The sequence below is a fragment of the Saimiri boliviensis genome, chromosome 16 (assembly GCF_048565385.1).
Source record: "Saimiri boliviensis isolate mSaiBol1 chromosome 16, mSaiBol1.pri, whole genome shotgun sequence".
NCBI classification, from domain to species: domain Eukaryota; kingdom Metazoa; phylum Chordata; class Mammalia; order Primates; family Cebidae; genus Saimiri; species Saimiri boliviensis.
In genome coordinates this window covers 3,482,158-3,510,153 of record NC_133464.1, presented here as the reverse complement: position 1 = coordinate 3,510,153, position 27,996 = coordinate 3,482,158, and the positions used below count along the sequence as shown (strand labels likewise).

The 27,996-nt window shown below is 49.7% G+C and overlaps 3 protein-coding genes across 11 annotated transcripts in view; 1 reads left to right on the top strand and 2 right to left on the bottom strand.

Annotated features, from left to right (window-relative positions):
• Window positions 1–25,758, top strand: NAXD (NAD(P)HX dehydratase). Of its 5 annotated transcripts, none has more exons than XM_010338836.3 (11): window positions 42–105; window positions 743–908; window positions 9,141–9,291; window positions 10,854–10,899; window positions 11,509–11,597; window positions 13,793–13,901; window positions 20,708–20,758; window positions 20,835–20,939; window positions 21,644–21,764; window positions 23,076–23,196; window positions 24,252–25,758. In XM_010338836.3, the coding sequence occupies exons 3-11, from the start codon at window positions 9,188–9,190 to the stop codon at window positions 24,400–24,402; spliced, it is 897 nt and encodes a 298-aa protein (XP_010337138.1). In that variant the 5' UTR covers window positions 42–105; window positions 743–908; window positions 9,141–9,187; the 3' UTR covers window positions 24,403–25,758. The 5 variants fall into 5 exon arrangements, with proteins under 5 accessions (XP_039329337.1, XP_010337138.1, XP_003928300.3 ...); XM_010338837.3 differs by lacking the exon at window positions 42–105 and adding an exon at window positions 218–232; XM_039473403.2 differs by lacking the exon at window positions 743–908 and having other exon boundaries at window positions 1–105.
• LOC101045678 (small ribosomal subunit protein uS8-like) lies at window positions 14,428–16,700 on the bottom strand. The gene has a single exon (XM_039473404.2). The coding sequence runs from the start codon at window positions 16,673–16,675 to the stop codon at window positions 16,262–16,264; it is 414 nt and encodes a 137-aa protein (XP_039329338.1). The 5' UTR covers window positions 16,676–16,700; the 3' UTR covers window positions 14,428–16,261.
• CARS2 (cysteinyl-tRNA synthetase 2, mitochondrial) overlaps window positions 19,604–27,996 on the bottom strand; it is a 62,063-nt gene continuing 53,670 nt past the window's right edge. For 2 of the 5 annotated variants that reach the window (XM_039473398.2, XM_039473397.2), the window contains exon 14: window positions 25,592–27,989. In XM_039473398.2, coding sequence (XP_039329332.1) covers window positions 27,681–27,989 — 309 coding nt within the window. In that variant the 3' untranslated portion in view covers window positions 25,592–27,680. Of the gene's footprint in view, window positions 27,990–27,996 lie in introns of all 5 variants that reach the window. The other 3 variants (XR_012514272.1, XR_012514273.1, XM_039473399.2) reach the window with 3 other exon arrangements.

Here is a 27,996-nt window from a genome sequence, read left to right as displayed (position 1 = left end):
AAACCGGAAGCGGCTTCCCTTGCCGGTGTTTCCGGTGGTGGCGCGGGGGCCGCCGGGAATCCGGAATGAGTTCTCGCTGTGGGGCGTTCCGGACTTGCAGGCGAGGTAAGGTCGACGGCGTCCGGCCCGGGGATGGTCACACGAGCCGAGGCCGGGGCTGCGGCTGCCGGCGCGGCTCTGGCCGCTTTGCTCTCGGCCGCACTCGCGCTGTATGGGCCGCCGCTGGACGCAGGTACCCGACCGCTGACCGCCCCTGCTGGCTCGCCAAGGGAAGGCGGCGCCGAGGGTCAGCCCACGCGCGGGGCTGAGTAGGGAGAAGCCGGGGGCCTCCTGGGAGCCGGCTGGGCGCTGCTCGTGGTGACGGGAGCCCCGCGCGGGGAGACAGGGTGGCGCTGGGGCTGGAGCCACCCGCTGTCGTGGCGACCCGGGGGCGGGCGTGAGCGGCGGAGCCCGGGCGGTGGCCGAGGAGCAGGATGCCGAGGGCCGGTGGGAGGACCCTGGGGCGCCGTGGGGCGGCGATCGAGTCCAACTGCTCTGGCCCCGCTCCCAGTCTGGGAACGATGCTCGCCATCTCCTGGCTTGCTGTGGTCTTGCTATTTCGCCACACGCTATTTGGGAAAACAGTATCTTGTGGCCTGGCTTGTCCATTGCTAACCACGGCTGGAGACGGGGACCTCCTGGGGCCCTGGGAGGCGGCGGACGTGCTGGCGAGCTGACGGGTTAGCGGGCTGCGCGAATACAGGAGGCAGGGCCGCGTCCGCATCCCCAGCTGGAAGCTCCAGTGCCACTAGGCAAGTGACAGACGACCCTGCACGTCCTTGGACAATAGAGGCCGGATACTGCGACGCCTGGACCTCAGAGAAGGACTCGACCAGCCAGGCCTCCTCCTTCGCCCGCCCCGGGCCACGGTGTGTGTGTGTGTGTGTGTGTGTGTGTGCGCGCGCAGGAGGTCCCTTGGGGAGGGCGGCTCACCTGAGCCATCCCCAGAACCCCAGAACCCGGAGCGCTGGCCAGATGCCCCCTAGGGCGCTGCCCTGGTCTTGGCTGCTCCTCGGACTCTGAGACGCCTTTTCAAATAGAACGGATGATGTAGGAAGAATTTAAGCAGGAGCTGAGCTAGTGCTTGGAGCCGCATCTCTTCATAGGGTTTTTCCCTTTCTGTTTGCCTTGTGGATATTGGTGTCTCTGACATCTTTTATACAGGAAGTACTTCTTGTATGGTGACTCCTCATTTCTCATAAGGAGAGATTGCTGCATCCACCTTGTTATAGAAGATAAATAGAAGCTTAGAGAAAGTGACTTAGCCAGGATTCTTCAGCCAGTAAGTGGCTGAAATAGTTAAATGGTATTTGTTGATGTAGTCGTTAGGCACATTTTACCTTGTGTATATGTTGGGTATCCTCAGAGAGTTTCTGGCTTTTTGTTCTCATCACACTGGCTCTGAATCATTGAGTGACTCTGAGAGGGTCCTCCACACTGCCCCTCAGTCACACCAGCAGGGAGTCTTCTTAACACCACTTGATTTACAGATTTATTTGTAGCTGTTTACCTTAAATTCACACACCATGATTAATAGCAAGATTTTTCATTGTACTTGGTTGAGGAATCATTATCAGACTGATTTCCTAAACTTTTACCAAAAGCCAGTTAGAGTTGTATATTACTGACTTCTCACCCAGGCTTTAGGGTATATTTCAGTTAACTTAGGGATTCTTGCTCTAAATCACTTATAATTTACATTAACTTAAAGTACTTTTATTTTTTTAAGTAGAATTTTCCAGTACTAAAGGCACTTTTAGTGCAAAGCAGCAGTGATAGTCTTCCCCAGACAGCTTCTTTAAAACAAAAGCCAGATTTGACCTGTTCTTCCAGACTCAGAATTGTCCTGAGAAAAGTTCCTGAGTAGGATAAAATCTTAAGTCACCTCTTGGCAAGGCCTTTTTGTCCTTCAGAACTTTAATGTTTACCTGTGCATGTTTCTGTGGGTGAGTTCCAATAGTGATGGCAGTAAGCCAGCAGGAACTTGCTTCACTGCCAGATGCTGGCAAGTTTAGTTGACCTCTTTGGCCCTTTTGCCAGCAGAAGCTGTTTACTTAGGTGAATGCTGGTGTGCAGCCTGGATTTTACTTTGTGTTAACACAATTCTAGTTAAGGGAAAATGTGGTACTTCTTATTTTGCCTTATGATGGGAGCATTTTACACCAACTATGTGCCCACAAAAAGAAAAACAAAAACCTGGCAGCACTTTGGTAAAATAGTGTCTTGTGGCCTGGCTTGTCCGTTGCTAACCACAGCATCTGCACGGGTCTCTCTCTGGGCCCCGGTTTCCTTACCTGTAAAAGAAAGAGAAACTGGCTGTTAGTGAGGAGAGTGAATCAAGATGTTTTTACTTCATCAAACATTTATCAAGTGTTGTGTTCTGTGCCAGGCTGTGTTCAAGGTAATCGAGGTGAGTCCCACATGGAAGCAGTCAGTGCTGCAGTGTGTGTCCTGGTGCCACATTTCATGCAGGCAGACAGTAGTAGGGTGGTGATTCACTAGTCCAGGCAGACCTTCTTTTGTCCCGGTCAGTCCCTGCCATGTAGGTTATCTGTGTGTTTGAAAGGTTTCAGAACCCCTGCCCATGATGCTACTCTAAGGGCTGGTCAAAAGTCAAGTCTGTTTGGCTTTTGTTTTAAAGAAGCTGTCTGGGAAAGACTATCACTGCTGCTTTGCGCTGAAAGTGCCTTTAGTACTGGAAAATTCTACTTAAAAAAAATAAAAGTACTTTAAGTTAACATAAATTATAACTGATTTAGAGCAATAATACTTAACTTTTGGTATCACTTTTAATTTTTTAAATTATGTAGCAAAAGCTACTATCAATTATGTTATGATTTAAAAATAATTTTAAGCTAGCTTACATTTGAGAGCCACCTTTGTCATGTGTAAATCTTTAAGTATTCAGTTTCTGGATGATGCTTCTTGTCCTCCAGGGTTCTTAGACCAGCCCTTAGAGTAGCATCATGGTCTGGGAACTGGGACTCTCACGAAGTCTTAAGATGTCACAGCAGAGGCTGGGTGCGGTGACTCACGCCTGTAATCCCAGCACTTTGGGAGGCCGAGGCGGGTGGATCACGAGGTCAAGAGACCGAGACCGTCCTGGTCAACATGGTGAAACCCCGTCTCTACTAAAAATACAAAAAAATTAGCTGGGCATGGTGGCGCGTGCCTGTAATCCCAGCTACTCAGGAGGCTGAGGCAGGAGAATTGCCTGAACCCAGGAGGCGGAGGTTGCAGTGAGCCGAGATCGCGCCATTGCACTCCAGCCTGGGTAACAAGAGCGAAACTCCGTCTCAAAAAAAAAAAAAAAAAACATTGTCACAGCAGAACTGGAGGAGGAGGAGACTTGCTTTGGTGTGTTGATCAAGTTGCTGTGAGGGTAATTTGCACATTTGGGCTCCAAAACACTAACCTCCTATATAAGATAAAAGAATAGCTCAAAATAGGATTTCCCCCATGTTTTCTTTCTAGGCATCATAAAGATCGCTATGTGAATATAGTGTGTTTTTACACAATCAGAATCGATATTTTTGGCTTGTGGTAAATGGGACTTGAATGCTTAATCTACTGTAGATAAATCTGCCTTAGAAAGTGGCCCAAATTTTTATATTGTATTTGACGTTTAAGTCCCCTGATACCTTACCATTTTAATAAAGCTTACCTTGAAGTGGAGGAAAAATTATGTGTGTTCTTGTCGTTATTTGAACAACAACAAAAATCATTATTTGCTGTAAAACCTGTAGGCTTTAAGCGTATCCATTCTTGGACTAGCACATCTCCTCTTTCTCAGCCAAAAAGATCAAAAAGGTGCTATCCCAGTACCCATCTGCCAAAGCAGTGGGAGGATTTCCAGCGAAGTGTGACACAGAAAGGAAATTTTTCAGCTCAGGGACAGATGCAGAGAAAACAAGCACTTGGAAAGCAGAGCCCCCTGGGAGCTGCGGTGCTGCACCTGTGGTCCCTGAGGCTGCCGTGCCCTCCCCTCCTGGGTGTTGGGTGACATTGGTTGCACAGGGACCGAGGTGTTCCCTGCACCTCAAAGATGCTCCACCTCGACTCGTGGGTGCAGCTTAATTTTGTGTCAGATCCTTTCTGATAACATGTGGGTTATTTCAACTGTGAGGCAAAGTGCAAATGGGGAGTTACATGTCAGTTCATGATATTTGCCCTTTTTGATATAAACATTAAATATTTCATACTTTGCCTATTGTACTTTTTTAGACTTAAATCTGAAATTTAAAATATAGATGTTTATAAGCTGTGCATCTTAAATATTGGGAGAAAGCAGCTTTCTGGAAAATGTACAGTATTATCTGGTGGAACCATTTTATTCCTTTTCTTAGTGTGAGAAATACACATTTATCAAGTATTACCATTTAGGAGTTGTTTTCATCAGGCGGGGTACATTGATATAAATGTTAATTTTTAGCATTCATAAGTTGAAGTCTGACTAAATTTTTTCCCTGTGATTTCATAAGTGACAATTTATATGACCTGAAATACGATTTAATTTGAAGTACTGGCATATGTAAAGGTGCTAGAACTACATGCATGCATCTCTACCAGTGGTTCTCAACCCAGGTTCATTTTGCCCCCTCCCCCCGAAAGGACATTTGGGAGTGTCCAGAGATAATTTTAGTTGTCACAAGGAGGTGTGTTTGCATGCACTGCTGACTAGCTAGAGGCCAGGGTTGCTGCTTAGCGTCCTTCTGTGCGTAGAACAGCTCCCAAGGCAAAGACAGCGTCTGATCCATACCGGTAAATGTCTTTTTTTTATTGTTTTTTTGGGGAGTCAGAGCCTCTCTGTGTCACCCAGGCTGGAGAGCAGTGACGTAACCTCAGCTCACTGCAACCTCCACCTCCCAGGTTCAAACACTTCTCCTGCCTCAGCCTACCGAGTACCTGTGATTGCAGGTGTGCACCAGCACACCCAGCTAATTTTTATATTTTTAGTAGAGATGGGGTTTCACCATGTTGGCCAGGCTGATCTTGAACTCCTGACATCAAGTGATCCACTCGCTTCAGCCTCCCAAAGTGCTGGGATTACAGGTGTGAGCCACGACGCCTGGGCCAATAACTGCCTTTTCTAGACAAATGTATTGTTTTAAAAGCATAATTTAGCCCACGTGGGGGGATTTCAAGGATGGGCGCATAATCATTCCATTTTGACACTTGATGATACATATTGCCCCTCATTTTCCTTCCTTTGTGGTCAGACATTATTGCAAGTACTTTTCTTGATAGATTTTTGCTCCTATTGCCCAGGCTGGAGTGCAGTAGTGGTGTGATCTCAGCTAACTGCACCCTCCACCTCCTGGGTTCAAGAGATTCTCCTGCCTCAGCCTTCCAGGTAGCTGGGATTACAGGCGCCCGCCACCACACCTAGCTAATTTTTTGTATTTTTAGTAGAGACAGGGTTTCGCCGTGTTGGTTTTGCTGATCTCAAACTCCTGACCTCAGGTGGCCCACCCACTTCAGCCTCCCTGAGTGCTGGGATTACAGGTGTGAGCCACCATGCCTGTGAGTAGTTCCTAAAGTCATTAGTCACATAACTTGCATAGCAATCCACTGGAGAAATGATAGGTTAAATTTTATTACCTGTGAGTTTTGCAACATTGTCTTGTTTTTTAATTTTTTTAATTAAAAAAAAATTTTTTTTTTTATTTAGAGACGGGGTGTTGATAAGTTGCTCAGGCTGGAGTGCAGTGGCTATTCACAGGCGCGATCCCACTACTGATCAGCACGGGAGTTTTGACCTGCTCCGTTTCTGACCTGGGCCGGTTCACCCCTCCTTAGGTAACCTGGAGGTCTCCCGCTCCCGGGAGGTCACCATATTGATGCCGAACTTAATGCGGACACCCGATCGGCATAGCGCACTACAGCCCAGAACTCCTGGCTCAAGCGATCCTCCCGCCTCAGCCTCCTGAGTAGCTGGGACTGCAGGCACGTGCCACCGCGTCCGGCAACATTGTCTTGTTTTAAAGAAAGAAGTATGTTTGTGAAAATCTTTTATGCTTGTTAAAAGAACAATTTTACATGGAAGAGTTTTTGCTGGTGTGATTTTTTTTTTTTTTTTTTTTTTTTTTTTTTGGTAGTAGGAGCTTTAATAAAGTGCTTCTGCTAATACCCCTAACGTGAGACCTACAGTTTCATCCATCTTGAGTTCCTGTTTAAGGCCAAGAGCTTAAACTATTGCCCACTGAGAAAATAATACCAAGTGGTGATTTGACATATTGACTCTTAATTTCTTTTTTTCTTTTTTGTTTTTTGAGATGGAGTTTCATTCTTGTTGCCCAGACTGGAGTACAATGGTACCATCTTGGCTCACTGCAACCTCTGCCTCCCAAGTTCAAGTGATTCTCCTGCCTCAGCCTCCTGAGTAGCTGGGGTTACAGGCACATGCCACTATGCCTGGCTTATTTTTGTATTTTTAGTAGAGATGGGGTTTCACCATATTGGCCAGGCTGATCTCAAACTCCTTACCTCAGGTGATCCACCGACCTTGGCCTCATTTCTGGTTTTTTTTTTTTTTTTAAATGCCTACTTTTAGACAGAAAAGATAGGGAAATTAAACTGATAGAGGATATTTGTGCCTGTTGGGACATGCACATTCTAAAGCACTTTATGTTTTATTTAGTGACAAACAATAAAAACCATATTTTCTCTAGACTTTTTATGCTGAATGTTTAAGTTCATATCTCAAAGGCTGACTTGGAAGTCCATTCAGTTATAGTACTGATTATAATTAATTCTTAAGTAATATAAGGCATTATCTCAACCACTTCCACTAAGAGTTACTGAAATGCTAGGTTGGAAACAGCTTTTTGAAGCCATCTCTAGCATCTATAACATAAGAAACCAGCTTGGTATTAGGGATTTTTTAAAAATGTGGCTAAGTACTTTGGATAAAGGGATGGTAAGCAGTAAACCCGAAACTTTTTAAGGAACCCACAATGACCCTTATGTGACTGGTAAATTTGGGTTTTATTTTTATAATTTTTAGACTTAAAAAGCAACTGTCTGTTGTTCTCGGGGGGTTCTGATACTGCGTTGGTCAGCGATGTTACCATGTCAGGTTATGTTACAGTTTGAAACAAGTGCATGCCAAGGGCTTTCATAGCTGTGTAGATTGTTAATCAGCATTCACGACACTGTCATTTCATCTAATTGTAGCAGCTCTGATTGCTGACACAAGCTCATCAAAGGGTACTCAGAGGAAGAGCATTTATGGTGTTCCGTAAATGTGCATGGTAGAAAGACTGCAGTCTTGGAATTTAGGGTGCAGGATGGGCATACGGGAAGTTGAGTGACGAGGGGAGGAGAGAGAGCAGAGTGGCTGTGGCAGCCTGTGCCTCTGGGGCCTGGCTCCATATCCAGGTGGAAGTAGGGCTGCCAACTGTGGCTCATGACAGACCCCAGCTGCAGGTAGCGCAGCAAGCCGCGTTGTGTCTCTTCTTGGCCCATAGTTGACAGTGATTCTGTGCCGGGTCTCATCGTGTGTTGGTCTGGAAGAAGGTGAAAAGGTTTGCGATCGACGGGAATTCACAGGCTCTTTTCATCTTGGGGGTCTCAGCGTCTGCTCTATCAGCTAAGTCAGTCTACTCATAAAGAAAATTCCTTCAAAACTTTTGTTGAGTGAAAAGTAAAGCTGTAAGAGTTAAAAGACAAAGCTCTTTTGCCATGAAACGCTCAGTCAGCTTTGGGCTTCAGTCAGTGGCACCTGTGACACATCTAGCTTTTTTCTCTGCTGCAGAGATAATTGGAAGGATAAAAATATTGATTGCCTTGTTTGAAAAAATATTGTTTATATTTGCAGGAGAGTGTATACTTTATTATCCATTGAGCTCTGTAGAACATACTAGCATTTCTCTCATAGCTGAGCTGTTTTAAATATTAAGGTAAAATATACAACGCAGGAAGTTCTTCAAGAAAGGCCAATTATAGTGTAGCTGTTTAGAGATAATTCAAGATGGTGAAATTACTTTAAATGCCACTTAGAACCCAGTTTAAGATGTGTGCCATATTTAGAATGCCGTTTCTAGGTTATTTAAGTAACATCCAGTTGCATGTTGGAATACAGTTGGGAGTAATATGAATCTGTCAGACTTCTGAGCATCCCAGTGGATTACAGGTGGGAGCTTGCTTTCCAGTATGTGAGGATAGAAAAGACCTAATAATCCTAAAGGGAAACTGAAATGAAGTAAGATAGTTTATTAAGTAATAATGCATTTTTTATTTGATAAAACTTTCTGGAAAATTAAATGGTCTTCCAAAATTTCTGATACATTTCAAAAGAAATAACATGCGTTGTACTGGTGGGGCGGCTCATGCCTATAATCCCAGCACTTTGGGAGGCTGAGGTGGGCAGATCACTTGAGGTCAGGAGTTGGAGACCAGCCTGGTCAACATGGTAAAACCCTGTCCTACTAAGAATACAAAGATTAGCAGGGTAGGGTGGTGGGTACCTGTAGTCCCAGCTGCTTGGGAGGCTGGGGCAGGAGAATCACTTGAACCCAGGATGCAGAGGTTGTGGTGAGCAGTGATCATGCCACTGCACCCTGGGTTGGGTGACAGAGCTAGACTCCATCTCAAATAAATAGATCGATAGCATGTGTTACTACATGTGTTAATTACATGTGTTAAGGCCTGGCATGGTGGTTCATGCCTGTAATCTCAGCACTTTGAGAGGCTGAGGCAGGCAGATCACTTGAGGTTAGGAGTTTGAGACCAGCCTGGCTAACATGGTGAAACCCCCGTCTCTACTAAAAATGCAAGAATTAGCTAGGTGTGGTGATGGATGCCTATAATCCCAGCTACTCAGGAGGCTGAGGCAGGAGAATCGCCTGAACCTGGGGGGTGAAGGTTGCAGTGAGCTGAGATCACGCCACTGCCCTCCAGCAAAATGCAGTGGTGACAGAGCCAGACTTCATCTCAAAAAAAAAAAAATTACTTGTGTTACTGTAATTTTGAACATATTTGCTTACATTCATATTAACTTTGGAGGGGGTTTTGGCTAATAGGCTATTTTTAAGTGTTCTTTATGGGTAATAATGATACCTGTTTACCTTTCTGAACTATTCATTTTTCTTGTTTTTCAGTTTTAGAAAGAGCGTTTTCGCTATATAAAGCACATTCGATAAAGGATATGGAAAATACCTTGCAGCTGGTGAGAAATATTATACCTCCTCTGTCTTCCACAAAGCACAAAGGGCAAGATGGACGAATAGGCGTAGTTGGCGGCTGTCAGGAGTAAGTAGCAGATGCGCAGTGTTGGTACTTAACAAGTCAGTTGCTGTCTGCCTGGCTGGCTGCCAGCTTGCCTGCCTGTCATTCATGCTGTCTAGTTTGACCTCGGTAATCATTTCCAAAGGCAGTCTCATAGGACACTGTATTTTTCAGTGATCCGCTTTTTGATTAGGAAGCAATTCCAAGGAGCCCTGACTGAATTGTTCACTGGTGTGTGTCAGTGTTAGGTTTTGCTTATAGTGGGGAATGGAGCCTATTGTTAACTGTTTCTGCTTTTCTGTATTTAACTAGACTTCATCCACGGCATGTTTTTTGTGTTTAGGATAGAAACACTCAGCAACCTCTTGGTTTACTATGTCAAGTTAGAGATGTTACCGAAATTCACTTATGAAATGTGGCAATCCCTAGCTTGCCTCTGTTCTGTTTTGCTGCCGTGTTTGGTACGGAACTGTTTAGAAGTTGTCCTTGGGTGTGAAGGATACCTTCTGTCTCTGATGGAAAGTCTGCCGTGACTCCTGTTTCTGTTTCTGCTTGCTTTCTGTTTGCATGTCTGTGGTCTCTCTCTTTGCCCATCCCTCCATTTTTAGCTGTTGATCGTGTCATCAGGTGTGTTAGAGGTGTTACTGGATTAGGCACGTGTGCATTTTACATACTGGGGATGCTGCTGAATTGTCCCCCATTGCATTAGTGGTGCTGCCTCCCAGGAGCACCTGTTCCCTGCGCCCCTTGGAGGACAACCTTTGCTAGTCAAGTCGACAAACTTTCTTGTTGTTTTAATGCATTTCTCTTATTGATGAGGCTCATTTTCACATGATGTAAGCATGTGTGTATGTATGTTGCCTGTTCTGTCCTTTGTTTTGCCTTTATAACTTTCTGGTGACACCGCTTTGCAGGAGAAGGCCATGTAAGATGGTGATGTATCAGCATTTGACAGGTCTGTTTTTCTTGGTCTAGCAAAACATCTCACTGCTTGGAATGGACATAACGATTGCATTTGCCCATTTCATGCCAGGATAAGGCTCTTCCTTTTTGTACCTGAAGTGCCCTTAGACCTAGAGTGCCAGAGATGCCAGAACAGTGAGATAAAAGCAGCTGGGTGGTGTGTGCCATTTCTTGTGTGTCCCAAGTGGCCCGCATCTGGCCTCTACTGACTGTGACTCTTGGAGGATGAGGTCTTCCTGTTCCCGGACCCTGTCCATGCCTGACTGCTTCGAACATGTGATTGTATCTTTCTTCTCTCCGGGCAGAAGCCTGCAATCAGCTCCTTACCTTGAACATTCGCATTGCAGAGACCACAGGCACTACAGCCGGAGATTCACTCTCCTTAAGTGCATGAAGGTTTTATGTAAAAAAATCGACATTTCTAGTGTAATTGGCTCATGTTCATTGAACATTTACGAGGATCTTGTAGGTGTTGGGTTTGTGAATATGTGCTTCATGTCTCTGTTGTGTATGGATAAATCACATCTGTGATATTTGTCTGTTTTTTATTGTTAACCTATTTCTTGATCAAGGTGTGCTTATCTTATTCTCAGAAGAATATTTAGACTCTATCTTCTTTTTAGGTACACTGGAGCCCCATATTTTGCAGCAATCTCAGCTCTCAAAGTGGTATGTTTACTTAAAAGTTCTTTATGGGGATTTTTCTGGTAAAGATTTTGATAATTTAAATATGATTAAAGCAAATGTTTTCTGATAGAAATCTAAATAACATCTTAGGGTAATCATGGGTCATGGAAACACCTTCAAGTCTATCCTGACATCCTGTGCAGTAATAAGATCACTTCAATGAAGCCCATTTATGGTGATTTGTATTGTACTCACCAGAGTGAACCTGGGATGCCTTTGTAGGTCCCAGCTGAAGCACGGATCCTGCAGTTTCCCACGCATTGAGCTAGTGCTAGCGGCCGGCCTTTTCCTGTGACCCTTCCTCCTGGAGGGTGACCAGGCCGAGCTGGGCTTTGCTGGTGTGTGCGGCTCTGCCCCTGCTTCTGTGGTGGTGGCAGAAGTCTACCTTTCTTTCCTGGCATTGTGTGCCCCGGCCCTTTGCTAAGCCACCTGGCTGGGTATAACTCAGTGACTAGTCCATTTCTTGCACGTCACCAGGCCCGAATAATGAGCACTGGATGCCCGTGTCTGGCAGGTGGGCAGCGATGCTGGGGCCCTCTGGGGCCTGTGGATATCGGGTCCCTGAGCCCTCCTCTTGTGCTCCTTCCGCAGGGCGCGGATTTGTCCCATGTGTTCTGCGCCAGCGCGGCCGCGCCTGTGATTAAGGCGTACAGCCCGGAGCTGATCGTCCACCCCGTTCTGTGAGTTGCTCTGCACCAGCTTCTCCTGAGCTCTCTTTCCCTCCTGCGTCACTTGGGAGTTTTGCTGGCACCGAGAGCGTCTGACGGATATTCCGTCCTCGGAGTTTGTCAGCAGGTGCTGTAGAGGAAGTAGGGAAATGAAGGAGCGCATTCTTCTGTGGTCAGAATAAGACAAACACGGCGGGGTGAGAGGTGGTGGGGGGACTTGGGCCTGTGGGAAATGGCTGGCCCCAGGTCTAGAGGCAGTGGGGCCCTGTGGGCTGTGTGTGACAGGTTTGCAGAAGGCAGAAGCAAGGGGCCTCTGAACAGTAACAAGACCCTTCCCGTACTCAGCAGGTATGTCTGGTGCCAGGTCCTAGTCTTCGTTCTGTGGGTCAGCATCGAACTGGGAGGCAAACACCTGCCCTGTGGGACGCCCCCAGGCAGCCGTGCTGTAGAGCTTGCTGTGTGGACGTGTTCTCTCTGCCATCCACGGCTGTGGCCACTGAGTGCTTGAAATGTAGCTAGGGGCCACACGAGTGGAGCTTCTGCTCTTGTTTAATTTTAATCAGGTGTGTGCGTGCTGGCACCGGCTGGATCGGGCTGTGCCGCTCTGGAGACGGACAAAGGAGAGCAGCACATCAGCTGGTGAAGGAGGCACAGAGAGCAGCAGCAGGGAGGGGGTTGCGTGAGAGCTGCAGCAGGGAGGGGGTTGCGTGAGAGCTGCAGCAGGGAGGGGGCAGTGAGAGGAGCGGTTGGGGCAGCTTGGGTAGAGCCTGGCCTTTCCACACCAGGGAGGAGCGGGCGCAGAGCTCCAGGTGGGGCGCTGTGATGTGTCGGAGTGACCAGGAGGTGCAGGGCTGGGCTGCACAGGGTGTGGGGCTGCTGTTAGGGCTGTGGCTCTGGCACTGGCTGAGCAGGGCAGAGCTGGTGTGGGTCAGAAAGGCTCCTGGGTGGCTGTTGGGCTGAGTCCCTGGGGCCGGGGTGGAACGGTGGTAAGGACTCATGGGAGGGAAGGGTGCAGTCAGATGGTGAGACGGCTGGAGTCTGGGTATGTTTGGAAAGTTTGGGGGCGGGATTTGCTGACATTGGATTGGAAAAGGCAAGGGGCACAGACGCCACCAAGAGTTTTGGTCTGAGCGAGTTGTCACTCCGTGTGGTGGAGAAACTGGTGTGGGATTGGGTGGGATGAAGATGAGGCGTTGGATGTGGGGCGCAGTTTGGCTGCTGGTTAGACATCCAGGGGACGTGGCTAGTAGACATCGACAGTGGGGACATGGACTTGGCTGTGAGTCATGCACATGTGGATGGCGCTTAAAGCTGGAAGATGAGGGAGTAAGAGGCGCTGGGGCTCTGCAGTCAGATGCCGGGAGCCTGGGCTGGGGAGGAGGCAGACAGCAGCAGGGGCTTCCAGGAGTCAGCAAAGCCGCTGTTTCCAGACAGTTCTAGAGGGCCTGTGTGTGCCACTCGGGGTCGTTTGAGATGAGGCCTGAGAACAGATGGTTCATCTCACAGTGTAGGGTCCTTGGTGACCCTGACAAGGGAGCTTGTCGGGGAGGAAAGGGGACAGAAGCCTTAACAGCGGCTCTAGGAGAGGACACAGCGAACAGGAGGGAGGTGCGGGAAAGCAAAGCCCTGTCTCCTCCTGAGTGCGACGCTGCAGCAGCAACAGTGCACCTCCGGGGCCTGCTCTGCCAGGACACGGACTGTGCTTTACAGCCACACACGGGTGGATGGAAACAAACTGGTTAACTTTAGAGGGCAGATGATTTTGAAAATAGCCATAACTTTTCTCCTGACTTGTCCTAAAAGCTGAAAGCTAGGCATCTAAATCCGGGCATTAAAAAATAGATCAAGGAGAGGCAGTGGCCAAATGCAGTGTGGGGCCTGGTTTGGGTCCTGGAACGGGAAAAGGACGTCAAGAGGAAACGGGAGGTTCGAACAAGGCTGCGCTTGAGTGAATAGTATTGACCCAGTGTGAACGTAGTTGCGCTGAGCCAGAATGTGGATGTGTGGGGTGCTGACCTCGCGAGCCTGGGCAGAGGGTACCTGGAACCTTCTGTACTGGTGAAATAACCCAAACGACAGAAATTATTTACCAGTCATGTCATTACTATTTGTAAATTGTTTTTTCAAAATAAAATGTAAACTAATACATGAAAGTAAATAAATGCGAAACGTTAGGTAACCCCCCTGCCCTTCCTTTCCCTGTTTAGCGACAGCCCCGGTGCTGTTCATGAGGTGGAGAAGTGGCTTCCCCGGCTGCATGCCCTTGTCGTGGGACCTGGCTTGGGTAGAGATGATGCACTTCTTGACAGTGTCAAGGTAACGTGTAACTCTCTCACTTCCCTCACGACGGGCTTGGCCCTTAGTATGGTGAGGGTGGAACAGAGGCATTTCTCTGCATTTCGTGGTGTTCTGTGTGCCTCTTCGTGGCGTGAGTGCAATAAGATTTGAGGGCCAGAGGAGAAACTGAGTGCTGAGGTGGTGAGGAACAGTGCTGAAGTCCGCTTCCCTCCACCCGACTGTTTCTCATGGAGCAGCTGCAGGTGTGTGTGGAGTTGCTGAGATGTTTTATGTTTGATGTGAGGAGAGGGCAAGCAGAACTCAAGAGCTGACAGAGGCTTGGGGTCAGGCCTGTGTGTATATCCATGTACCCACTTCTTGCTGGGGGACCCTGGGGTTCCCTCAGCTTCCTAGGCAGCTGTTCCCACACAGCCCCGGCATCATGCTCTGCTGACATCAGGCTGTGTGGTGACACGGGCCTGCCTGTCCACACCCACACGCATGCACATGGACACTCATTCATGCTGGTTTTTCATTCTTAACGTTCATCTTATGCCCACCTGAATCCAAAAAGACGGAAATTGTTTATTCTGATGACTTTGTCTGCTGTAAGTAAGTACCACCTGGGATCATGGGCAGTAAAAAGATGGGGATGGCTGCTAGTTTTGTGTTCTCTGCGTCCTCTGATGCTTGCTGGGCTCCTGTGTGTCCCTGCTGGGGTTGTGCTCCTGGGGCGTTGCATCCCAGGGACTGCCCTCTGAGACCCTTTCTCGAGTTCCTGGGGACCCCTGTCAGAGCTCCTGGGGAAGACACAGTGCCAGACGGCCTGGTGCCACAGTGTGTTCACATGTGCAAGGCGCGGTGACTGCAGGTGGATCAGAGGCTGGACATTAAGTGAGGGACTCTGCTGGAAGCCCTTAGAAGGTGCCTGGCCATACTGTGTTCCCAGACCAGCAGTCACCCTGAAAATGTCAGCCATTTGCATGGCACTCTGTTGAGTGCTTAGTTAACAGAGGTGTTTCTACGGCTGCGGGGGCTTGAAGATGGTGAGCGACGGGGCCAGCAGTGCAGGGTGAGTCACCTGAGGGGCAGGCAGGTGCAGGCCAACACCGTACACACCAGGGCAAGCAGCATGGAGTTAGCATGGGAGCCCATCTTTGAGCTTTAAGGTCTTACCCGCCCACCGAGAAGCAGGAGGTCGCCATGCTTAGGAGCAATAGAACCCTCTGTCATCCCGAGGCTTTCTGGGGGTCCCATCTGCAAGCGCTGGGTCTGCTGGCACATCTGCTGCTTCCTGTCCAGCTCTGCGTCCTAGTCGTGTGGATGAATTAAAGGTGAACAAGCCAGAGTTCTCTGCTCTTTAGGTTCTTGTCTTTGTGAATTTAAGTTCATAAGTTAAAAATTGGTATCTTCAAAAACCACTTTGCAGCGTGGAAATGTGAAAGGTGGGAAGTGAGGGTGTGCCTTGCTGCCCTTGCAGCCCAGACTTGGGACCTCGCATTTTGGTTCCCGTACGCGCTCGCTGTGGTCTTGAGAGTCCTCAGGCCATCGAGCACGGGCTGCCTCCTAGGCAGCTTCCAGCTTGTGCCTGGCGCAGAGCAGAGGCTTCCTGCTTCATTGACATTCCTGAATGAGGTCATCATCCGGTGTAGGCCTGAAAACAACCCGATTAGGTAGATTTCTATTCATATCCTCATTCTTCTGATGACAACTTGAGTCCCGGCAAGGATTCAAGATGCCCAAGGGGTCTCATAGCAAGGAAATGGTAGACGTGGTTTTTTTCTTTTTCGAGACGGAGTTTCGCTCTTGTTACCCAGGCTGGGGTGCAATGGCGTGATCTCGGCTCACCGCAACCTCCACCTCCTGGGTTCAAGCAATTCTCCTGCCTCAACCTCCCGAGTAGCTGGGACTACAGGTATGCGCCACCATGCCCAGCTAATTTTTGTATTTTTAGTAGAGACGGGGTTTCACCATGTTGACCAGGATGGTCTCGATCTCTTGACCTCGTGATCCACCCGCCTCGGCCTCCCAAAGTGCTGGGATTACAGGCGTGAGCCACCACGCCCGGCCTGAGGTGGTTTTTTAAAAACTCTATTTAGATGATATATCTACCATACACTTCACCATTTAAAGTGAACTACTCAGTGGCTTCAGGTATATTCACAGATGTGCAGCCATCACCGTGATCAGCCTTAGAACATGTTTACTGCCTCAAGAAGCCCATCCCGTTAGCATCTGCTCCCTGTCTCCCCAGTCTCCAGTAGCCACTCAGCTAGTATACTCTGTCTCAATGGATTCGCGTGTTCAGGACATTTCACATTAATGGAATTACACTATATGTGCTATTTAGTGACTCGTTTTGTTCATGCTGCTTTTTTTTTTTTTTTCCATGAGGCATTTTATTTGTAAATATATGCATTACACCCCTGGAAAAAGAATCCCAGGATTTTCCCTCCTGTGTGTTTTCGTCTTGCTTCTTCATGGTCCATGATGCCAGCTGAGGTTGTCAATACAATGAAACCAAACTGGCGGGACGGAAGCAGATTATTCTGCCATTTTTCTAGATCTTTGAGTTGCACATCAAATCTGGGGCTGATCACACCACACTTGATTAGCCTGCCTGTGACCTTCACAACAATTTTCCCAGCTCTGTGATCGTCGATGATTTCAAATTCGCCAACGTAACCATGCCTCATCATCACAGTGAGAAACTGGACAATGACTTTGGAGCATGGCCTAATAAGCACCTGGCGTTTGCCTCTCTTTTTGGCATTGTTGATGCTCTTGAGAGCATCAGCCAGGATGCGCACCATTGTGGTGGCACGGAAAGATGGTGGAAAGAGGCTTTTTTTTTTTTTTTTTTTAAGACAGGGTCTTGCTTTGTTGCCAGCCTGGAGTGTAGTGACATGATCTCAACTCACTGTAACCTCCTCCTCAGCCTCTGGAGTAGCTGGGACTACAGGTATGTGCCACCATGCTGGGCTAATTTTTTTTTTTTTTTTTTTTTTTGGCATTTTAGTAGAGATGGGGTTTCACCATGTTGGTCAGAATGGTCTTGAACTCCTGACTTCATGATCTGCCCGCCTCGGCATCCCAGAGTGCTGGGATTACAGGTGTGAGCCACCATGCCTGGCCAACTCTGCCTAATCTTATATTAGTTATTATATGTTGTAGCATGTATCAGCACTTCATTCCTTTTTATATCTAATATTTCCTTGTAGGGATATACCACCTTTGGTTTATCTGTTCCCTAATTTATGGAAAATTGTTTTGTTTCCACTTTTTATGTGGATGTGTTTTCACTCCTCTTGGGTGTCAGTGTTTCAACTTCTGAGGCACTGCCACCGTTTCCCATAGCAGCTGCGCTATTTTTATTACAGGAACCACAATGCGAGGTCCCAAGTCTGAGCTGCATTTCCATGCTGCAGAGTGGTTTTTGAAGATCCCCCCAGCAGTGTGCCAGGTCTCTGATTCTTGACATCATCCCCAGCACTATTGTTACTGTCCTCGTCTACTTAGTAGCCACCCTAGTGGGCGTGGAGTGGCCTCATTGTGGTTTGGTTTGCATTTTCCTGGCAGCTGGTGCTGTTGAGCATCTTTCTTTGCATTTGCTCACGGGCTGTTTGGGTACTTTATTTTTTGAGACAGATTCTCGCTCTCGCTTAGTTGCAGTGGCATGATCACGGCTCACTGCAAACTCCACCTTCTGGGTTCAAGTGATTCCCTTGCCTCAGCCTCCCAAGTAGCTTGGACTACAGGCGCCCACCATCACACCCAGCTAATTTTTGTTATTTTTGGTAGAGTTGGGGTTTCACCAGGTTGGCCAGGCTGGTCTTGAACTCCTGACCTCAGGGGATCACCCGCCTCAACCTCCCAAAGTGCTGGGACTACAGGCGTGAGCCACCATGCCTGGCCTGTTTGGGTACCTTCTTTGGAGGTATCTGTTCATGCCCTTTCCCCATTTTGAAAATCGTTTGCCTCTTTATTACTGACTTTTAGGAGTTCTTCACATACTTTCTTATCAGAGGCATGATTTGCAGCTGTCCTCTCATTCTGTAGATTGTCTTTTTACCTCCTTGATGGTTTTGTTTACAGCACAAATTTTAAATTTTGAAGTCCAAGTTAGCTATTTCTTTTGTTCCTTGTGCTACTGGTTTCTTAACTAAGAAGCTGTTGCCTAACCCAAGTTTACACCTACATTTTCTTTTAAGAGCCGTGCCATTTCCGCTCTTGTGTTTAGCTGTGTGCCCGTGTGAGCTGGTGTGTGTGTGGCGGAAGGCAGGCGTCAGTGTCATTCTTTTGCTTGTGGGGTCCGAATGCAGCACCATGTGCTGGAGAGACGACTCTTTCCTCCTGACTTGTCTTTCATCCTCCTTGAGAATCCATTGACCCTAAACGTGAGGCTTCTTCTGGACTCTTGTTTCTGTTCTGTTATCTGTACAGCTTTCCTTCTGCAACTACCCAGTCCTGATTGCTGTGGCTGGGTAGGAAGCCTTGATGGCGGAAAGCCTAAGTCCTCCAGATTTGTCCTTTTCAAGGTCAGTATGGCTCTCCTGGGTCCCATGCAGTCCAGTTTTGGATCAGCTTGCTGCTGATTTGCAGAATAGGCAGCTGGGATTTTGGTAGGGATGGTGTTAACTGAAAATCAGCTTGGGGGAGTGTCTGACATCATCTGGCTTTGAACCCAAGTTCTCTGAATCGAGAGCGAGAGCGCGGGCTCCTGACCAGTGCACCTGCCTCACTGTGCTCTTCTCACAGCTCATTATCAGTGTGTCCTGGGGACTTTTTCATGCTAGGATATGCAGATAGTCCTCATTGTTTGTAACAGTGACATCAGAATTTACTATGGATATGCTACAGTGTATTTAACTAGTTCATTTACTGTTTCCAGCTTCTTTTGTGTTACATCGGTGCTGTCCTGAATCTGTGTATTTTGTCCACTCTTTTGGGTATTTTCTAAGATAAATTTTTAGAGGTTCCATTGCTGAGTTAGAGAGTAAGGACGTTTAAATTTTTGAGAGATGCCCCCAGATTTCTCCCCTAGCGTCCCACGGTTTGCTTTCCCATGGGTGGGAACACCCTTCTGCGCTGGGGGCTCTGATGCTGCGAATCTTTCTAGGAGACCCGTGTCACACTGCATTTTCCAGGGTTTGAATATTCACGTTTGACTACTGTTTGTAAATACATTAAAAGAAAACACAGAAACAGATGAAATGTCAAATTGTTGCCAAATACTGCAACATGAAATCAGAAACTGATCTATAATCTGAATTAGCAAAAGCCTGACAGTTTTAACAGTAAAATCAAACTCAGGGCAAGCAGGCAAAGAATCTTTTTGGTTAATAAAGGAAATTAGCTTCCGTGACGTCTCAGGTACCTGCTTCCCTGGAAGGGGCTGTGGGACAGACACACTGCTAATGCTTGGACCAGCGTCAGAGTGAAACAGACTTCCCCACAGCTGGGATCCACGTCACCAAACAAGCTGAAATGAGCAGTTTGTTAGGCACACAGCTAATGCTTTGTCAGCTTTCAAATTTCATTTAACTGTTAATATACATGACTTTATTTTCATTCCTTTATTCTTAGCATGTACTTTAATGTTCTCTATTCTTAGCATGTCCTTTAATGTTTTTTAGCAGGTGTCTGTCAAGATCACTTTGCATGCTACTGCAGTATATAATCTTGTCACAATATATCGGATCATAAGAATAAAAATAACCAATGTTGATTACATGTATGTATGTGTATCTCTGTACATGTAGTATTTTCTTTTTTTCTTTTTTTTTTTTTTTTGAGACGAGAGTTTTGCTCTATCGCCCAGGCTGGAGTGTACTGGCACAATCTCAGCTCATTGCAACCTCCACCTCCTGGGTTCAAGCAATTCTCCTGCCTTAGGCCTCCTGAGTAGCTGGGATTATAGGCGTGTGCCACCATGCCTTGCTAATTTTTGTATTTTTAGTAGAGACAGCGTTTCATCATGTTGGCCAGGCTAGTCTCGAACTCCTGACCTCGTGATCCACCCGCCTCAACTTCCCAAAGTGCTGGGATCACAGGCGTGAGCCACCACACCCAGCCACATGTATTTTTTAAATAGAAAACCTTTGAAACGTTCACTGTAATCCTGTCAGGGTAAAATGATTCCCTGTTTATTGTGACTTGTTACTTTAAAATATGTAAGTAAAGTGATATGAAAAATACATAATGAGTAGTGATTTGGGGAACTCGCAAGAATTCTCTGAATGCTGCAGATTAGTATCTGCTGGAGAACTGGAAGCCCTCGGTGGGGCGCTGGGTGTGTCTTCATGGGTTAGCCTAGGAGCCCAGCTTTGTGGATAGCATTTCCACTGGGCTTCACCTTTCAGACTTCCCAGTGTCCTGTCTCACTAAGGGGCTCTGCCAGTTCATTGGGTCTTGCTTCTCTATTTATTCATTTACTTTATTGTTTCCCATTGATTGTTTGATGACTTGATGTTGCATTTTATTAAGAGTCTGCTCAATTTTCTTTCACTGCTCTTGGGAAGAGTGTCTTAGTTTTGTACTGCTCCAGCAGTCCCACAGACTGGGTCATTTATAATGAACAGGCGTTTCCCGCCTCACAGTTCTGGAGGTGGATGACCAGTGTCAACGTGCCGGCATCTGGTGAGGGAGGAAGGGCAGGAAAGTGACCTTTAGTGCCCCTTTTAAAGGTCATTAAACCCACCCGTGAGGGCTCTGCCACATCACCTTTAAAGGCCCCACTTCCCAGTGCCCAGTTAAGTTTCACCGTGAGTTTTGAGAAGACATGCGTCCACACCATAGGCAGAGGCAGCAGGCATGGTGCTCAGCCTAGTTTTCTCTTCTGGCAGGGCATTTTGGAAGCATCAAAGGCCAGGGACATCCCTGTGGTCATCGACGCGGTGAGTTGACCTCTCTCCTTCTGGCTTGGGGTCCTGGAAGGCCTGTCCAGTAAGCCTGGCTTTTTGTTCCATGCAGGATGGCCTGTGGCTGGTTGCTCAGCAGCCAGCGCTGATCCAGGGCTACCGGAAGGCCGTGCTCACTCCCAACCACATGGAGTTCAGCAGACTGTACGACGCTGTGGTGAGTGAGTGGGCCCCCAAAGGGTGGACACGAGCCCCATTTGTCCCAAAGAGGGTGAGGGGCGAGCTCCATGCTTCTGCCCAGCCTGTCCCTGTGGGCACATCTCCGCAGGGACACAGACCTGCAGGTCACCACTGTGCCTCTCACAGCAGATGGCGCGTCTTCCCATTGTGCTCTTTGATTGGATGAACGATGGGGTGGTGGACTTGGGACAGGCAGGGACTTGGGTCAGCCAGCCCTCTCCTGCAGTGCACTCTGGACAGATCATTTCGTCTGTGTCCTGAGAGCCTTGTCTGTAATGTGATGATGGCATCTGCCTCATGGGGCTGTGAGATGAGGAAACCTGTGTAAAGCTGAGTCCCCACATGGTAAGTATCCCATCAATGTTAGCACGCAGTACTGTGGAGTTTGTATTACTCCTGCAGAGCTCTCAGAGCCCAGCCTCCGTGTCCGCCTTCAGCCTGGTCTGACCAGGTAGAGGATGGGCCCTGGCAGGCACTGTGTTGGTGTCTGCTTGGAGGAGCTGCTGCAGGTGACATCCTGGGCTTCCTCCCACCTACGTGGCCTCTAACTGGTGCCCGGGTGATCCTTTTAGATGCAAGACTGCGAGTCTCATGGCAGATGGGACAGGGCTGTCCGTAATGTCACATGTCGTGTGTCTGAGGAAGGCTTTGCTTTTTCTGTGTCTTCCTGCGTTGCCGTAGTTCAGAGGCCCCGTGGACAGTGATGACCGCCATGGATCTGTGCTGAGACTCAGCCAAGCCCTGGGCAACGTGACGGTGGTCCAGAAAGGAGAGCACGACATCCTCTCTGATGGCCAGCAGGGTGAGTGGCGCTGGCCTGTGTGTGTGGGCTGCTGCTGGGTCAGGCAGCGTGACCACACTGAGTGTGAGCCCCAGAAGACCTCTGGTGTGCACACACGTGGTCACACGCATTCCGCACAAAGGAATTCCTGATGAGCTCGACAAACACACCTTCTCCAGAGTCCATGTTTTTGACTTCTGTTTTGCTGGGGAGGTGACAGTGGTGAGAGCAGGCTTTCAAGTTGTGGGCTCTACCCATTGGCTGAATTGCTGTGCCTTAGTTATGAGAAGCAGCCTGGCAGGCAGGTGCCTGGAGCAGCAGGGCAGGCTGCAAATTCCTGGGTTTGTGTCCTCAAGCTGCCACCTTCATCTTTCATTTCACTTGGGGCATCCACGATCCATGTGGTTATTTGGGTATTTTGTTCTATCAAAATGACTGGACAGCGCAGAAAGCCCTGCACACTCTCGCACACATCCACATGCCCTTGCAAACTCATCCACTCACTCACTTATCCACACACCCTTGCACTCATCCAAACGCTCACTCATCCACTCCCTCGCATACACATCCACACCCTCAGTCATCCACACCCCTCGCTCATCCACACGCCCACGCGCATCCACGCGCCCCCACGCGCTCATCCATGCGCCCCCACGCGCTCATCCACGCCCCCTCGCGCTCATCCCCACGCCCCCGCGCTCATCCACACGCCCTCACTCATCAGCACTCACATCCACATGCCCTTGCACACTCACCCACACATAGCTGGGCACAGGGACCACAGAGCTCATGTTCTCAGAGGGGCTCTTGGCACCTTTGAGATGAGGGTTTTTGATCACTGGAAGGCTGCCTTGGGTCTAACACATTCGGAGAATATAACACCTGGTTTTAACATTTTCCAAAGAAAGGGAATCCCCACGTTCACAGGCACACAGAAAGTTAGGAGAGGGCGGAGGCCCCGCTCAGTGTTGTCCCATTCGGCTGGGCTGGGGTTCAAGGTGAACTCTGCAGTGTGGGCGGCAGGCGAGGGCTCATCCTCTGGGAGCTGGTGGGAGGGGCTGGACACCAGTTCCAAGCTGCAGGTGTCTCCACCAACCTGCCGTGCTTGCTGCATAGCGGGGCTTGGGGCAGCCTCATCACTTCGTGCCTCAGTTTCCTCTTCTGTAAAACAGAGGTGCCTCCAACCCTTGGGAGGAACAAACAGGGACGAGCCATAGGGGCAGGATTTCAGTGGAGCCTCAGGCACTCCTGGAGGGTGCAGCCTTCCACACAGGCGGCCACTGTCACATTCACACACATGCCGTGCTGACACCTGCTCTCTGCCCTTTGCAGTGCTTGTGTGTAGCCAGGAAGGCAGCAGCCGCAGGTGTGGAGGGCAAGGAGACCTCCTGTCGGGCTCCTTGGGCGTCCTAGTGCACTGGGCGCTCCTTACTGGACCTGAGAAAACAAATGGGTAAGGCCACATGTCTTCATTTATTCTACTCTGAAACTGATTTGTCTAAGCTATCTCAGTAGCTCATGTGTTGCATTAGTAGCCCTGGAAACACTGAGAATGAACTCTGGGCTTCACTGGAGAGATCCCAGGGCACAGGCGAACGCTCTCGGCAGAAGCTCCCACTCCACACTCGGGCCTGGGGAAGGGGCAGTCTTCAGAGCTTTCCAGCGAGTTCGGGGGTGCACGGCTATTGTGGGGAGTTGAGTGGTTTGCTCTCTGTAACACAGATACTAAGAAAACAGACAGGGTCAAGACTTACTTAGATACTTGTTCTTAAAGATGGGAATTTTCTTTAAGAGACAGCAGAATTCTAGGACCAGGGCTGGTGGCCCAGTTCTGCAGTCAGAACTCTGAGTGCAGGCAGTTCTCATATCTCTTGAGCACTTCCGTTTCTCTTCCGTGAGCCCATCACGGTGACAGCGGCATGTGCTAGGTGTGGTAGACCCAGGCTTCTGCAGGGCAGGCAGGCCTTCATCCAGTGGCCTCACTTGCCCTCATTGTTGGGATGGGGAAATTTGGGGCCATCCCCCAAGCTGTGTGTGTCCACATGAATTGGAAAGCTGAGGAAGTAGGGGCGTGGGCAGGAGTCTTACCGGTAATTCTGCTGGGTTCACTCCAGTTCCCCCACGCCCCTCTCCCAGGAAATGCAGCCTTGGAAGCAGGAATCCACATTCTCATACCTCAGCTGCCCTTCACCCCCGGGCACTGAGAGCAGTTACACAGGGATCCCCAGCATGCCACCTGGCTTTGCCCGGACACCTGCCTGCTGCTTGCCCTGGCCTGTCTCCAAATGCTGGACGTTTCCCGTGTGGCTCCTTTCAGAGACTAGCAGAGGGTTCATGGTGGTTTGCGCTGTGATAAAGCTGCTTTCTCTTCAGAGGCATATCACACTTGAAATTGACAATCTGGGGTCCCAAGATGGAAGTGAGAGTCAAAGTCAGAGCCCAGGGTAGCTGCAGCCCCTGGACTGTGATGCCCACTTCCCGCACCCCCTGCTGTCGCCCCCCACACAGGTCCAGCCCTCTCCTGGTGGCTGCGTTCGGCGCCTGCTCCCTCACCAGGCAGTGTAACCACCAAGCCTTCCAGAAGCACGGTCGCTCCACCACCACCTCCGACATGATTGCTGAGGTGGGGACCGCCTTCAGCAAGCTCTTTGAAACCTGAGCCCACGCAGACCAGAAGGAAACAGGCACCTCAGCTGGGGAGAGTGACAGCAAAATCGGACTCGGTGTGCTGAAGGCGCACGGCGCGTGCCAGGCGTTCCACTCCAGCATAAATTGGTTTAAGAATTTGGAATATTGCAGTTTTTGGCTAAACTGGATGCATGGTCAGAGATGTTATGGTGACACTAACCAAAGCATTCCTGAACTTTCCTTAGCTCCTTGGTAGTAACTGAGAAGACAGAAATGAAGAAAGTGACGCAAATGAGTTTCTCAGCCTGCTCCAAAATCGGCGGTTTCTGCACGTTGTTCTGTCTGCCCACACGCGTCACGTTTCCCCTGCTGCCCTGTCCTAGTGTTTCCTCCAGCAGGGAGCGGGCACTGGTCCCTCCCGAGTCTCCCTGAGGGCTAGCTACCCTGATGTGTTTCCTCTGACTGGGTCCATGTCCATCGGGGACTGCTTCGTTGTCCAGCTCATCCTGGTTTGAAGTGGTGACTAGCGTGGTGCCGTCAGGCTGCTGGTATGTGGTTGGCTTATTGACATACTCCAGGGTAATCAGTGATCACTTTGTTTGGAAATCGTTTTGGAGGCACCATAGGAACTAGAAGGAAACATGAGTGACGGTGACCCTTGAGTAGGTGGGCAGGGAGCTCCTCAGAGGTCCCATGATGCCCACCAGCCACAGCAGGGCAGACCTGACCAGGGGTGGGCACAGTGGAGGGCTGCAGGCTGGGGTCTGCCGTAGCCCCCAGTGCTGTCTCAGGAGAAGCTTCTGAGGACTTGGGGCCTGCCAGGCCTGGTGCAGCGATGACGCTAAGGGGGCCTGGGGAAGAGTGTCCTGTGCTTGGGAGTCAGCACAGTCGTGTGTCCTCAGGGATGTTCACATCCGGCAAAGATGCTGGTAACCGCAGCTTCAGCGAACGCTTCCTGTTGACCTTGGGTGAGCTGCTGCTGTCTGTGTGGTGTTCCTGGAGTGGCCTGACGTTTACTTACTCTCTAGTTCCATGTCTCAGTGGGGCTTGGTATGGTTTCGTGTCTGATGTGCGCATTAGAGAATTCTTTATGCTTTTATTAACACACCTTTCCACAGCAAGGGCCAAACCTCTTGGTTCCCTTCAGTCTTTTCGGCCTGATGATGCCTCCTGGGTGACGCCCTGTGGTGCAGACACGCCCCAGATGGATTCTATTCTACTTTCTTAAAAAAAAAAAAAGATTGTTACTATTAATTTCACACCTAACTTCAGAAGTTCTCTGCCTACATGTGAACCTTTGCAGGAAGAGTGCCATGGACATTTTTCCTTTGGGGAATTACATCTAAATTCTGGCAGCTGTTAAAAGACAGACCTGGTTAATTTAAATCTAGTGTGGTGGTTTTTTTCCTTAAAACAGCTAAAGATCACCTTTCAGCTTTCTTAGGTGAGGATATTGTGAGACACCAGGGATTAAAATACATCAGCCTGTGTGTGACAGTCCCTCACCACGGGCGCCTGCCTCCCACGATGGCTGCAGTAAAGAACCGTGAGGGAGAAGCCCGAGGCGGCCCCCTCTTTCCTTGGGAAATACAATTCAGCAGTCGTAGGAACTCTCTCATGGTTGTGGTTACTAAGTTTTTGTTCTAAGTAAAACACCCCTTGGCTTGAAGGAGCGAATGGGTTTGTTTTTATGATCAGCTCCTTGCCTCCCTGTTCTTTCTCAAGCCCTTCTCTTACACGTTTGCTCCAGACACTCCCTTTCCTGGACCAGGACAGCAGTGGGAAGTGTGTGGGGCTGGTGAGGCAGTGGCCTGGCAGGGCAGTCTGCCCCAGGACTGAGCGGCCCTGTCGAGATGCCTCATTGTGAGGAGGTCTCTGGGGCCTTTTTGTATGTGGGTAGCTTTCCTAGGGTGACTTTCTAGGTGGGTGACTTCTGAACTGGCATTCTTATCTGCAGACAGGAGCCATGCCTCAGGCCCCTGGTTCAGTGATGAGCAGGGCTGGATCCCCAGTCACAGATCCTGCTGCTGCCTGCGCCCATGGGATTCAGAGATGCCCGTGCAGCAGTAAGGGAGAGGCCTGGCCCAGGCTCTGCGAGCAGGAAGAGTGGAGCGGGTCACCCTGCTGGGTCACCAACAGCTGTGGCGCTGGGCTGACTACAGAAAAGTGAGATCAGGAGCAAGGTGGGTGCTTTGGAAGGCCCCGCTCCCGCAGCCCTGGCAGCCCGCGTGCACTGGCTGCCGCTTTCCGCTTGGGAATCCTCTCGTCACGCCTCGCCAGCTGGCTTTCAGCTGACTGCCCTGAGGCCTCTGAACTCACCTCTCCAAGGCCCAGCCGCGACCCCATCACTGCTCTGCTTAGACCAGGGACGCCAAGATGCCCAGCAGCTGTCAGGATGTTAAATGCAGCGGGACTACGGACAGTTCTCTGCTGCATATTTTCTATTATAACCAGAGTTAATATTGTGTTCTTGCTGGGGAGGGAGCGTCCCAGGGTTCACATTGCCTGGAGTCCCCCATGCTTCAGACTCTGCTGCTGCGTGGCCCATCCGCCTCACCCATCCCAGCCCCTCCCTCAGAAGGAAATGCTGCATCCTGCCACCTCCCTGGGTCCCTGCTCTTCTATTCCTGTGTTGTCTGCTCCCTGGGCATGGCCCAGTGCGTCTCACCCATGGGCACACGTGCTGCCTGGCGCTACTCAATGTCTGACGCGACTTCACTGCATCGACGGTGACTCTAGTCACGACACCAGAGCGCAGTGAATGTTTAGGCGCAGTTACTAACCAATGCCAGTGGGACACTGTGGGTTGCCTTACTTTAATGCTGACCTAGCAGCCTCGACAGGGAGCTTTAACGTAAAGCTTTATCTGCAAGGAAGCACAGGTGCGCCGTGTGTCACGAGCAGGCTCATGGCTGTGCTCCATCCTCAGTCCCCAAAGGATTTTTGGTCCTTTGTCCTTTGATCCAGCAGTTCCCATGTGGATGTTGTATGGCTTCTGTCCTGTAGAAGAGAGGCCCAACTCTCAGCAGACGCCATGTCATGTGGCACAGGGGGCTGACAGGCGTGATCAGGTTCAGGGTGCCTGTTCCCTCACTGACCTGCCCTAAAAAGCCTGCAGGGCGCTTAGAAAGGGCCCCACTGCCTCCAGCAGAAGGCCAGGAGCTGTGCAGCACCTGCGGGGGGTGGGGGGGCTGAGCAGGACCCACGGCCCCATGCTAGGCGTCCCCTCCAGCTGACTTGGCCCCCACCCCGCAGCCCTCCCATCTCATTTTTCATTGGGTGGGTTTCTCTACTCAGAAAGAAGCGTGGTTATGGGGGATGTCTGGGCCTCTGGCGGTCCCATGTCTGTGTGACACCTACTGACCTACCCAGCCACTGGGGTGATGTCCCTGGCCTGGGTGTAGCGCTCACCTTGATGTTGATGCCGTGGGCAGTCAGGCCCCGACGCACAGTGTCACATGCCTCCAGCAGGGGCCGCCTCTCCAGGCGCTGCTGCTGCTGGGCCTCCCCAGTAGCCTCAGGCGTGGCCAGAGCAAACTGCCGCACCTGCTGCCGGAACCGCACCAGCTCGTCCACCACGGCCCGAAGGGTGGCCTCGCTGCCATCTCCTGAAACACACTGGACC

Bases quoted from the DNA above. Each gene is read 5' to 3' on its own strand.
- NAXD (XM_003928251.4), top strand. From the start codon at position 133: ATGGTCACACGAGCCGAGGCCGGGGCTGCGGCTGCCGGCGCGGCTCTG. The intron at 20,759-20,834 runs GTGAGTTGACCT...TGTTCCATGCAG, and splicing joins TCCCTGTGGTCATCGACGCG to GATGGCCTGTGGCTGGTTGC. The intron at 23,197-24,251 runs GTAAGGCCACAT...CCCCCCACACAG, and splicing joins GGACCTGAGAAAACAAATGG to GTCCAGCCCTCTCCTGGTGG.
- LOC101045678 (XM_039473404.2), bottom strand. From the start codon at position 16,675: ATGGTGCGCATCCTGGCTGATGCTCTCAAGAGCATCAACAATGCCAAA.